Genomic DNA, 11,500 nt, shown 5'->3' with positions numbered 1-11,500 from the left:
AGCTTTGGTCTGGAGTAGCTGTCCATTACCTTAAGCCAGGAATGTTGCTTTTGTTAGATGTAGTTTGGCCTTTTGAAAACTTGAAATAGAATTTTATCTTTCTATGTTGCCTTGAATAATTAGTCTTCAGCTATGCACATATAATAGTTTGTCATTTGGCTCGTGCCTTTAAATTTTTACAGAAGAATCTCATACACTGACCCCATGACTTAAAAGTCTACAGTTGGAATTCAAGATAATTTTTCCCCTATGTGAATAATTCCTGTAGCAGTCAGGAAGGGAACAGCCTGCTATAATGGAGTCAGTCTTCCTGAAGATGCACACACTGTACAATCCACATTATAACGTTTCGTCTACCTTTTGATCTCATAACGGAAACAAAAACATGCTGCTGTAATTTTATACTCGTTCATTGATGTGTGCTCCTTTGAAATGCTATTATTTGAACAAAAGCTCTGTGCTCCCTGAGAACTGCTGATCTGTGTCAGACGACACCCTATGAATAACGCAGTTAAGCACAGGCAGCGTACATGTGGAGGAAGCAACCCTGTGCCGTGTCTTATTCTTGGTGAACACAGACGGCTATTGTAGAGGCTATGATCTGTTAGCCAAACAGCATTCAGGACAATTCGGGATGTATATGTGCATATAAAACGGCTTTATTTTAAAATGCTTCTTGTAGCAGAACATTTATCAACATCACGAGTAATATTTGCACTTTGAACAACCGTTGATACTACTTTCCTTTTCTTAAATAAAACAAGGGATGTTCAGTCGTACACACAAACGCTGACAAAATAGACAATGCACAAATTCCTCAGCAGCACATAGCAGAATTTAAAAGTATATACAACGCATTTCCCCCCCCCCATCCACTCCCCCCCAAAGCTTATTTTGTGCTAAACATTAACACCATGCAAGTCACTTACAGAGTGAAGTTTCTCTACATTGAACTCTTTCTCTCTTGTGTTTTTGTTCTAAATGGTGGTGCACATTTCTATTCTGGCAATGCAGCAACATGAATGATATTTGAATGTAAATGATATTTGAATGTGATCCCCCTGGCATGTCTGGGGTCTTTTATCCTGCTATTTGCTGAAAACACAAGCTGTCATTCTCCTGAGTCCGTCTGCTGTCTGCTTGTCTCTCCTGTGAGTATCTGTTGTGTGCTTCCATTGCCAAGGTCACTGTGCTTTTACGTCAGTGTTTACCTACCTACTATTGTGCCTTTACTTTGTGGAGCACATTCCGCTGTCTTTGCCTGGCTGCCAGTCGAGCTGGTAAATGGTTTCCTCGGGGATGTAAATGGTTATTAATAAATCAGAAGGGTGATGGGCTCTCGTGAGTTGAGTATAGACTTAGACCGGCACTTCCCAGTCTGGTCCTCGGGGAGCCCCAGACAGTCCAAGTCTTTTCTCCCTTCCAGCTCCCTGCCAGACGGAACCACATTTTTGATTCCCAAGGGCCAAGTTGGGAAACACTGACTTGGAGTATTTTTAAGGCGTTTGATGCTTGATGATAGACCAGCAGAGCCCAACTGGTTTAAAAACGTATTTGTCTTTGTCATGACGTATTGAGTCCTTTGTCGTAAATGTTCTAATAATTAAATGTACAGAAAGAGGCACAAAGCAGCGGGATATTGGGGTCTCGCATGTGCTATTTCAAAACGTTTCACTTTAATTTTGTGCACAAAGTTTCAGGTAAAAGACTAAAATGTAAAAACAGTTCAGATTTCTAGTTAAAGATGATGTCATAAGCCGCTTAAATAACAGATAAGTGTCACCATGTGACATCATATGACCATTAAGTAATTAGGACATTTAGAGACGACACATCACACACATATAGTGCACTAAGTGTCTCACTTAATGCTCATATGCTATCACAAACATCTCTAACCCTGGAATCATCATATTTCTTTAGTTCTCCACAGTCTTAAATGATTGTAAACTTTAAAGGTTTAAGGTCTAAGCACCTGCTTCCTTACGTGAAGTGGACCATGGTCCTTTCCCTTCCTGTTTGGCTTATTTTCTCACGAAAGGGCCTATTTGACCCGATAGCATGCCATAACGACATTAAGCTACATTGATATGCAGCCAGAAACAGAATCCTAATCAGATCAGAAGTCACTGTTAGGAGTCTGTAACGCCCCCAGAGTCCCTGTGTGCTCTAGTGATCATTTAAATTTCTTGCTGAAGGCTTGACTTTCATTTCAATATTAATAGCAAGATGTTAATGGTAATTCACATGTGACGTTCTCCGGTAAATATGATCAGTTTGTGCTTTTAGCCTGCGATGCATGTTAATAGGGCTCTGGCTGCATCCTTGGGTCCCTCTGCACTGTGTCTACACATCACTGAGCAGCTCCGCCTGTGTCTACACATCACTGAGCTCCTCCGCCAGCTCCTCTGGAGCTTAATGTTACCTCCTTGGATAAATGTATCCGTAAGTGGTTGATTGGTTGCCCAGGTAACAGATAAAACACAGTGGTAAGCGAATGCTTAATTTTTAAGGCCAGTAAATGTCCTTGTTTATGGGTCACCACCATACGGTCAGTCGGTTCTACCCCAGCAGGCTGTCTGCTTTAGCACGGCACCTGCCCTTTACACAGGCTGCCTGTCCTCCTTCTAGTCTTTCATCTATCATGTCTCTTTGCATATTTCCTTCCTTTCTCACACAGTAGTCACCGACAGGAGGGGGTTATACACTTTCTTTCCGTCCGCAGAGCGGCTGCCGTGAGCTAGAAGCTCTTGGATGGTGATCCAGTTGTCCAGGATCCTCCTGCTGCGTTTCTTCATACTCTTTCGTTGACTGAGCTCCAGAATGCTGGCCTCCTGTGGAGCCCCCTGCTGGCCGGCCCTGTCGGCGCCGGTGGCGCCCTGCTGCTCGCGTAGGCACTCCAGGCGGCTCTGCATCATGAACTCGCGGCGGCGCCGGTACTCGCGGGCACGCATCAGCTGCTGCTTGCGCTCCTCCTTGCTCCAGTAGCGGCCCATCTTCATCTCGCTGATGGCGTCGTCGTCCGTCGTGGTGCCGCTGCGCTCCTCTCGGATCTTCATGGCCCGCGCCTTCAGCAGCCTGTCCCTCACAGGCCGCTTGGCCACGTAGCGCGAGCCGTCACTGCGCACCTTCACCTTCCACTCCATGCGCGGGGACACAGGGGGCAGGGCTAACGGCAGTGGGGCCCGCCTGCTCTCCACAGCCTCTGCGCTGGTGCTCAGTGGGTTCGGGTTGAGCTGGCCATCATGTTCTTCCTCGGCTGTGGCCTCCTCACCATCCACTGTGAGGTCCATGGGAGCTGAAGGGGACCTCAGCTGCACGCAGCTCTGATAGCGTGCTGGCGGTTTGGCCACATGCTGACGCCGGGAGAAGTAGGGGCTGTTGTCGGCGCTGCGCCCACCCCGCCTGTCCATCGTCCCGCTGCCCTTAGGGCTCCTCCTCAGTCCTACTTCAGAACCCCTCCTAGCACTGTCATCCTGGGACAGAGATCGGAACTTGGCCATGTCCTCGTCACCCTCCTGCACAGCCCTCTTGCTGTTCATGCTGAGGAAATAGGAATGGTTAAGGTTGCTGGCCTGGCCTGCCCTCTCCGTGTGCCTGGCGCTGGCTGAAAGGTCTCGGGGCTCGTCCTCATGGGTGCAGTGGGGGGTGAGCAGCTCGCTGGCTAAGGGCGTGCTGCGGCAGCTCTCGCCCCCCGTGTTGTATGCGCTGCTGCTGTCCTTGTCCGAGCGCTCCCGTTCCGGCACCTCCGTGATGTCGGACAGCTCGTGGTGTGAGGGGTCCTCTGCGACCCCTGGCTCAGTGGCTCCGTGGGCCCTGCCCGCTACCGCTGCCTCCAGCAGCCAGGCCTTCATGCACCTCTCGCGCAGCTGCTGCATCTTCTGCGCTCGCAGGATGTTGCGGCACTTGAACTCCAGGTGGCGCAGCTCCTCCTCCAGCAAAGCCATCTCGTGCTGCACCAGGCTCTCGTTGCGGTTGACATCCAGCCTGCCCGCCACCCCAGCCCCGCCCCCACCTACCCCGCGACCCAGCATCAGCAGCGCATTCCCGTTCTTCTCATAGTGACACTTGATCTCCAGGAGCTCGCGGTACCTCTCACACTCCTCCTCGGTCAGCCCCGGCATCATCAGTGCTGGATCGTGGCTGTAGCCTCCCCCACTTCCGCCCTCCAGCCCCAGGAGCGAGTCGGTGCTGAAGTGAAGCTCCCGGGAGTGAAGCAGGGGTGGGGTGTCCCCCCTGCTGCCAATAAACTTGCGCATGCTGCCGGGCGTGTTGGTGGCATTCGTGTTGGAGGCGCTGGTGTGGTCGTCCCCCAGGAGGTCATGCTCCGAGGACTCCTCATTCCTGGTGCTCTCGTCCGTGCGTCCCACGCCGCTGTCCAGCTCCTGGCTGTTGCTGAGGGGATTGGGGCTCAGGGCTGGCGTCTCCCTGTAGGGGCTCCGGCTGCAGCCCACCGCCTCACCACACCGGCTCAGCTGCCCCCCGGCCCGGTGTATGCCGGCTTTTCTCGGCCTTTGGGGGCTGGCCAGGTGGGCAGCGTTGTCTAGGGCTTGGACTTCTGCGCTCATTGCAGCTTGCTTGTCCAAGTTCAGCTCATCTGGATCTAACTGGTTGTCATTCTGCAGTTAATGATGTTTGAATAATTGAATTGGATTTTCCGTCAGGTGTCAGACACGTTGTAGATTGTTATGATCCGGGGACAAAAAGGAGAGAAAAAAAAATATGATTATGTTTCCGCCGACTAATATTAGTATACACCTTAGGTACCTAAAGCGCTGTTCATGATTTTATATGAACACTAGATGGCGACATAGCCCAGCATGAAGTTAACTGCATTTTCACTATGGGTCAAAGTACATTATTTACAAAGAAATATAGAGGCAATATGAATTATTTTTAACTGATCCACACTTAAATTCATTATATCATTCAGCGGTAATAGGCAGGCCTTAAATTTCCATTGCCTAATAAAAGAACTATAAAAATTGTGTTCAAAGCAAAAGCAGTCAATCAAGCATCACATGATGTGCATGGTAAAGCACCTGGGCAGGAAGAATTCAGGAGACCCAGAGACCAGCTGAAACCCCTCTGCGTCTCACCCTAAGCCTGTGCCGGCACCTGGACCAGTGCGCTATGTGATCCGTGCATCAGAGTGGCTGAATACCTACACGCCGCTCTTCCAGGCCTCCTCATGAACCTCGTCCAGTGACACCCATCCCATAACTGCATGCACCTTTGCGCCTCTTCATTCATCATGGTGCATTGATTGGCCCTTAATTGGGATTGTTCTCAGGTTCCCACACAGGAGCGCATCGATCGTCTCTGTCTCATCTGGATTCCAGAAGCCCTCTCCCCCGTGCAGCGCTCCTCGCCACCCAATGCACTGAGCCTGTCTGCTCCCACCTTTTCTCCCTTACTCTCTTCTTTTGTCTACATTTTGGCTTGTCTGCCTGTCATTTTATGTTTTCTCTCTTCTGATATTTGTCGCCCCCCCCCCCCCCTCCCCACCTCATTTCCCAGCGTATGTATTGGCAGAAAGCAATATCTTGAAAACCAACAGAACATGAGACCTTTCCAAACAAACACATGCTATTAAACTGCAGTTCCACAGATCTTCTCAGTATACTCAGTGAATCCATGACTGGAAATTCCATGTATGTCCATAAGCTATTTCTTTGTGTCTGTGTAAATATTATCATGTTTGTGCATTGTTTCCTGCATTGCCTCTTTCCGTGTCCCTCTATTGTAGAGCGTCCCTTTGTGTCACACGGCTGAATCTGCTGCCCGTTGTTGTGTGTGGTATTACTGTGCCATGACCTTGAGCAAACAAAGCGCAGCGTGCTGGCACACTCGTCCTCCTCTCTCCATCCGTCCGTCCATCGCTCCCTCCACACTCTCTCCCTAACTGCACCCCTGCTTTCCCCTCCCTGTCACTCCTGTTAAGCTCCTCTCTCCAGCATCTCCTGATATTTCTATGTAGAAAAAAAGACGACTCAGTACAGCATAACCTATTCGTTATCATTTCCACACGGAGCCCTAGCAGTAAAACTGTCAGAAATCGCAGATTGCCTTCACTATGATGTATTAACTTCACAGTGAATGATCGCTGGCTCTCGGCCTTGTCATTTTTTTTTTTTTTTTTTTGGTCAGCAAAATCAGTCTGCACTATTAAACCATCTCTGTGAGAGAAATGGTTTATTTTGCATCGCATGTGTCCTGAAACCCTGACTGTATCCATTGTCTCATTCCACATACACACTTGCTGCTACCAACAGCAGTCTTCCTATAAAGCTGCGTCCTGATCAAGGATACGGCAGATGCCAGCAATCATCCCAGTGCGTGTGGGATTTGCACAAGTCCCTGAACACTGTCACTGCCTGCCATTCTGTCCAATTTATCTTGTGTCTGTCCTCCAAAAAACCCCAGGCAGATGTAGGCCACTGTGAATGTGAGGGACGAACGGCAGACTAAAGGATGGGACTTGGTGGAGGATGTTGGTGCTTCCTTTGAAAATACAAAGTAACCCTTCAAACAGATAAAATCATGCTGGTCTGTCTGCAGCAGACTGGATTGTGCTGTTTAGGAGGGTGGCCAGAATATCCATGTCAGGGAGGATACTTTGCGAACTACCACTTCAATCAAAAGAACCTGAATTCTTGCTTTGTGCCGCTTGCTCAGTCTCCTATAATTACGCAATAATCACTAATGTTAATGTGAAACAGCTGGATAAGACTTTCAATCATGGAAACAAACCAATCAAAGCACAGGAAGAACTGAACTAAGCCAAGCACAGGAGCCTTTCAGTTTTGAAGTAGTTTGTAAAACCTGAAGTAGCTCATAGTGTCCCTCCTGACATGGATTATCTGGTCACTGTTTTGTTCACCACATCCTTCTGTAGGTTTACATATGTTTGGGGGAAGTGAGTCAGTGTCAGTCTCAATGGTCTGTTTTTTTTTTGTTTTTTGTTGTTTTTTTCCTTTCTTTTTTTTAAACACACTATGGCTTAATGAGTGACTGTTTGGATGTTACCTCCATGTCAGGCCGAGCGAGCAGCAGGGAGATGTTGGTGCTGTCCTCTCGGGTCAAGATCGCTACTGCCTCCTCCCTGTTTTGTATGTCCACTCCATTGATCTGCGGCGGGGGGGCAAAGTGCTCCATTAATGCACCCTGATAAATAGCACCTCTGCAATAAGACATGCTGATGGAATAAGGCTGTTTTCATGATCAGACGGCCATAGTAGCCACCGCAGAATGCTAACAGCCTTCTTTCACTTTTCTTTAACAGCTGTGTCATATGAATGTGGTCATGTGATTGCGCCCCTTTGGTCAGATCAGCTGGGCCAGTTAAACATGGCAGCAATGTGCAGAACTATGGTGGTGTATGTCTGAATTGCAATTACTTCTCCTTTCCTAGGTTGAAATATTTGCTTTAAATTTGCATGAGTACCATATTTCGAAGGAGTGCAAACTGTGACTAATAAAGCAAAGCAGCAATTTGTCTGGCTGCCAAGTATAATTTTAGCACGGCTGCTAAACTGGAGAATGGGATTTTCAGCTGTGTTTAAATCATACTGTAATGACCCCTATTCAAATGAATACATTTAATTTATTGATTTAATATATTTCTTGTGCCCCAGACCGTCCTGTACGGGCTGATGCAGCAAACCTTGAGCGTACGTCACGTTTAGAAATGTTCTGTAAATTCAGTAAGATAAAAGTCATGAAAAGCAAGCTGCATTTTATCAAAATATAGGTTTGTAATTTAACTGAAGCCATACAATTTAGTTGATTTGTAAAAAAACTCCTTTCATACAATGTGATTATTAAAATCGGAAATGTAAATATGCTGTTTCAAGGGGTGACACCTGCACCCCCTATTCAGTGCCGAAATTTCAAACACGGGTTTCCTTCTCCAGCAGGGCTCTAAGACCTGCAGTTGCCTTCATTTACTCTTTTTAGTCTGCAATTTTAATTCAAAACAGGCAATTTTTAGCTTATTGATGAAGCTCTGTAGGGAGTGATTTTCATTTAGAGGAGGCAGATGAACAGGTTGCAGGTATTTCATTCATGTCCCCTGGAGACTATCCTGATATATCACAAGGTAGAACAGGCAGTTAAAGATCTGAGTCATAATAGAAAAACTATTCACACACAAACTTACTGGTTTTGTTAATGAATTTTAGACAGATTTACATGATCTATGGTTGACAAGACACAACCTGTCAAGTGCATCCTGTGATGCAGGCCGTATCGTAGCCATCCACCACGCAGACCAAAAGAAGAAGAAGCATGGTGTTTCATGATGTACTAGCTGTTTCTCTTGCAGTTCTTCAAACCCTTGGTTAGGGATTAGATGATGAGAATTATGCCATACATGATGTATACCTGTATGTAACAGATATCAGGCCAGCAGAGATGTACATAAAGGCCCAGGAAAAGGAATGGTCGATTTTCCAAAACTGAAAGCTCTGGAATGTACCCTTGACAGTATATTTCCCAGGAAAAATGATTGCTCATACAACACTGAGTCCATACCTTGCTTGGCCAATGATGTTCTCTAGCTATGTGCTGTGATTGATGAATTTGTGTCGATTCCTGACAACGCTCAACACAATGTCAAAATGTACCACATGACTGGAAGTAACCTGTCAGGTACAAACCCCATTGGAATGGGATGATGAAGTCACTGAAATAGATCTACACCCTAAAACACCAGCCACTGGAGGCTGCACTGCTAAATTCTGAATGTCATTCTACCTGTGAAGCATCACACAGGTCTGCAGGACAATATAATTGTAATATCTGTCCCCTGGGAAGGAGCGGTTTGTCCACCCAGTCATTGTGCTTCTGGGCAACAGCTGTGAACCGGCCCACAAAACAGAAGTAATTACAGCTAACAGAAAAAAGATCAAACATTATTGTGCCGAAACATGGGCTATCTGCTTCCTAATGCTAGATCAAAACAAATTCCTAACAAGAAACTTTTAAATTATGTAACTGAGCAAGAAAACAAATTCTCCAAGCCTGTAAGAATGTTTGTATCTCTTGTAAAAATGTGTTGCTATGATTCATCTTGGGTCACCACCGTCTGTGTCACAATGTGGGAGAGAGATGTCAAGTCCAAAGTGAAGTTGGACTATACGCCGTGGTGCCAAACACCAAGAATATGCTTACAGGTGGATTTCATCAGACCAATTATTTGTTGTAGACATTTTCAAATAATGGATGGGAGCCTGTGCATGAACAACACAGCTGAAACAGCAGCCAAACCACTGGCACCTGTTCAGTACCTTAAAGAGACTCAGACCTTCTAGTGAAGGTGCTTACTTGACTTGAAACCATTATGGTGCTGTTGGGAGACGTATAGGAGTTTCACATTCTGTGGTATTCTCATAGCTCAGAAGGGGTGAAAATCATAAACCATCAAAACACAACTGAGAAAATGGCTGAGGAGATGGGCTACGGATGGTTTCAAATACTGCCAAACGTGTTGTGCGGACTTAAACCGTCCAAATGCTCAAAAATAGGAGCAAATACCTGGACATGACTGGTCAGGCCATGGGAGTGTTCACTAAAATGCTTCCTGAAGACACCCAAGACAATACACTTTTCTGAGCTGGAAAGTTCAGGTTCAAAATGTACAAATTCAGACCAAGATTTTGCTTCAACCAATCAGTTGAGTTTAAAGAGTCACATTCACAGAGTTCTCAACTTGTTGGTTGGAACAAAATCTTGTACTTTCTGGACCTGAACTTTTTCAGGGCCAGATACTGAAGTATTTAAGGGTATTAGACAGGTCGACTGGGAGCAACTTCCAACAGAGCAAGAATGAAATCAAGAAATACATCAGAAATGATAAGACATTGATAGATGAAAACACAGAACAAATGGCCACTGATCGAGAAACCTAAAAGCGGGATGGAAGGGCTTTTACCAGGACTTGCTGATGTTAGATACCTCAGCACAATGTGGGAACCACAACAGCATCACTGGATCAGAGTCAAACTTGCCTGTCACAAGGAGGATTAGGAAAATAAGGAGACACGGTGATAAAAGGATTTAACTCACAGTTCGGTTTGCTTGAGGATTTTTCTGGGGGAGCATAATTTTAAGTTTGTGAGAGAGTACTATTGAGTACATACACGGCAAAGTTCTTAAACAGGTTCTACTACTGGTAGAATAGATACTAGACACTGGTAGCCAAAATGACAGCTTGCTCAGCCGCCCAGAATTCTCTTGGGTAAAGCCGTCTTGGAACATGAAGAAAATCAAGCACTTAAACCCCTCAGCTGGAGTTTTTTTATCAGACAGTCAAGTTCTTGTAGATGCCGACTGCAGGCCCAGTGATATTGCTGAGAAGCTCCCCTTCATCTGGGGGACTTAGCTGGAATCAGGAAGCTAGGAAGCCCCCTGGGTTTCCAATCATTTTGGACAAGCTTGAGTCCAGCCTTGGAAAAAGGGCAGTTTGAATTTACGGGCCCTGGATATGCATTGCTTCCCATACACACACCAAGTACCTTTATGTTGGAACAACATTAGCAAACTCACAGAAAGGCATCTAATAAGGAGTTGTCCTGTTTGCCATTCTGTCATCTTGAAAGACTAAAACGTAAAGACAGAGAAACTGCCTGAAATAAGACTGAAGTCTGTTGGCAGAATGAAAACAAATGGTTACTCTTTTATAAAGAGATTATTTATACCACAGATCAGTTTAAATATTTTAAGTGAATTATAGCAGCGTGATAGAATCTGAGATAATTTAAATTATTTTTTTAGTATTTCAAATCACATTTTAATATAATCTGAAACTTAATGGACAATTTGACATTTTTCAGAAATCCATAAAATAAAGTCTTTTTGGTATAAAGTTTCGCGATTTTTTACATACCAAGAGACCAGAAATAACCAGATAAAGCAGAGCCATGTATAGATTTCACTCTTTTATACCTAAATATTTATTGATATGCTCACTTCTATGCTCAATCTTTATATTATATGACCCATCCTTCAGAATTAGGCCAAATCACGTCCTACCACAAAAACTTTAAAATATTATATATGGACATGCTAATTCAATTTTATATTTAAAATATTTATATGTATGAAAGCAATAAGATTTACATAATTATTGGTCTACTTTTTCTTAACTTCTAAACTTGTGCCAGAAAACAGCCTTGTCCCAGGCTGTCAACTTTACCAACCAATTGAAAAATGTGTTAAAAGCCTTTAAAATCTAAAACTAACAATACCTACTGCTTATAATGCTGTACATTTTTATTATTATAATCATCTTTGTTTTAACATGTATATTTTTATGAAAATGGCAACCCTTTAAAGTTCTGTCCCAGATTTTTGTCAGCTCTGTCAGATTTCTACAAAAACATAATTTAATCAGGGATGAAAAGGATCAACTGTATCTTTGGAATCCTTGCCTCACTTCCTGGTTTCAAAAAAGGAGGGAATACTGCTCAAGCACTGGAAAGCTCTCTGTTTTTTATTG

The 11,500-nt window shown here is 45.1% G+C and overlaps 1 protein-coding gene across 2 annotated transcripts in view; it reads right to left on the bottom strand.

The window, feature by feature from the left end:
• Positions 1-635: 635 nt before the first annotated feature.
• The window catches only part of LOC111847778 (PDZ domain-containing protein 4-like), a 31,166-nt gene continuing 20,301 nt past the window's right edge, over positions 636-11,500 (bottom strand). For both annotated transcript variants that reach the window (XM_023819278.2, XM_023819279.2), the window contains 2 exons: positions 7,030-7,131; positions 636-4,619 (listed from right to left, as the gene is read on the bottom strand). In XM_023819278.2, coding sequence (XP_023675046.2) covers positions 2,673-4,619; positions 7,030-7,131 — 2,049 coding nt within the window. In that variant the 3' untranslated portion in view covers positions 636-2,672. The remainder of the gene's footprint in view (positions 4,620-7,029; positions 7,132-11,500) is intronic.

The sequence above is a fragment of the Paramormyrops kingsleyae genome, chromosome 6 (assembly GCF_048594095.1).
Source record: "Paramormyrops kingsleyae isolate MSU_618 chromosome 6, PKINGS_0.4, whole genome shotgun sequence".
Lineage (NCBI taxonomy): Eukaryota > Metazoa > Chordata > Actinopteri > Osteoglossiformes > Mormyridae > Paramormyrops > Paramormyrops kingsleyae.
This window is presented reverse-complemented; position numbering and strand designations above follow the sequence as displayed.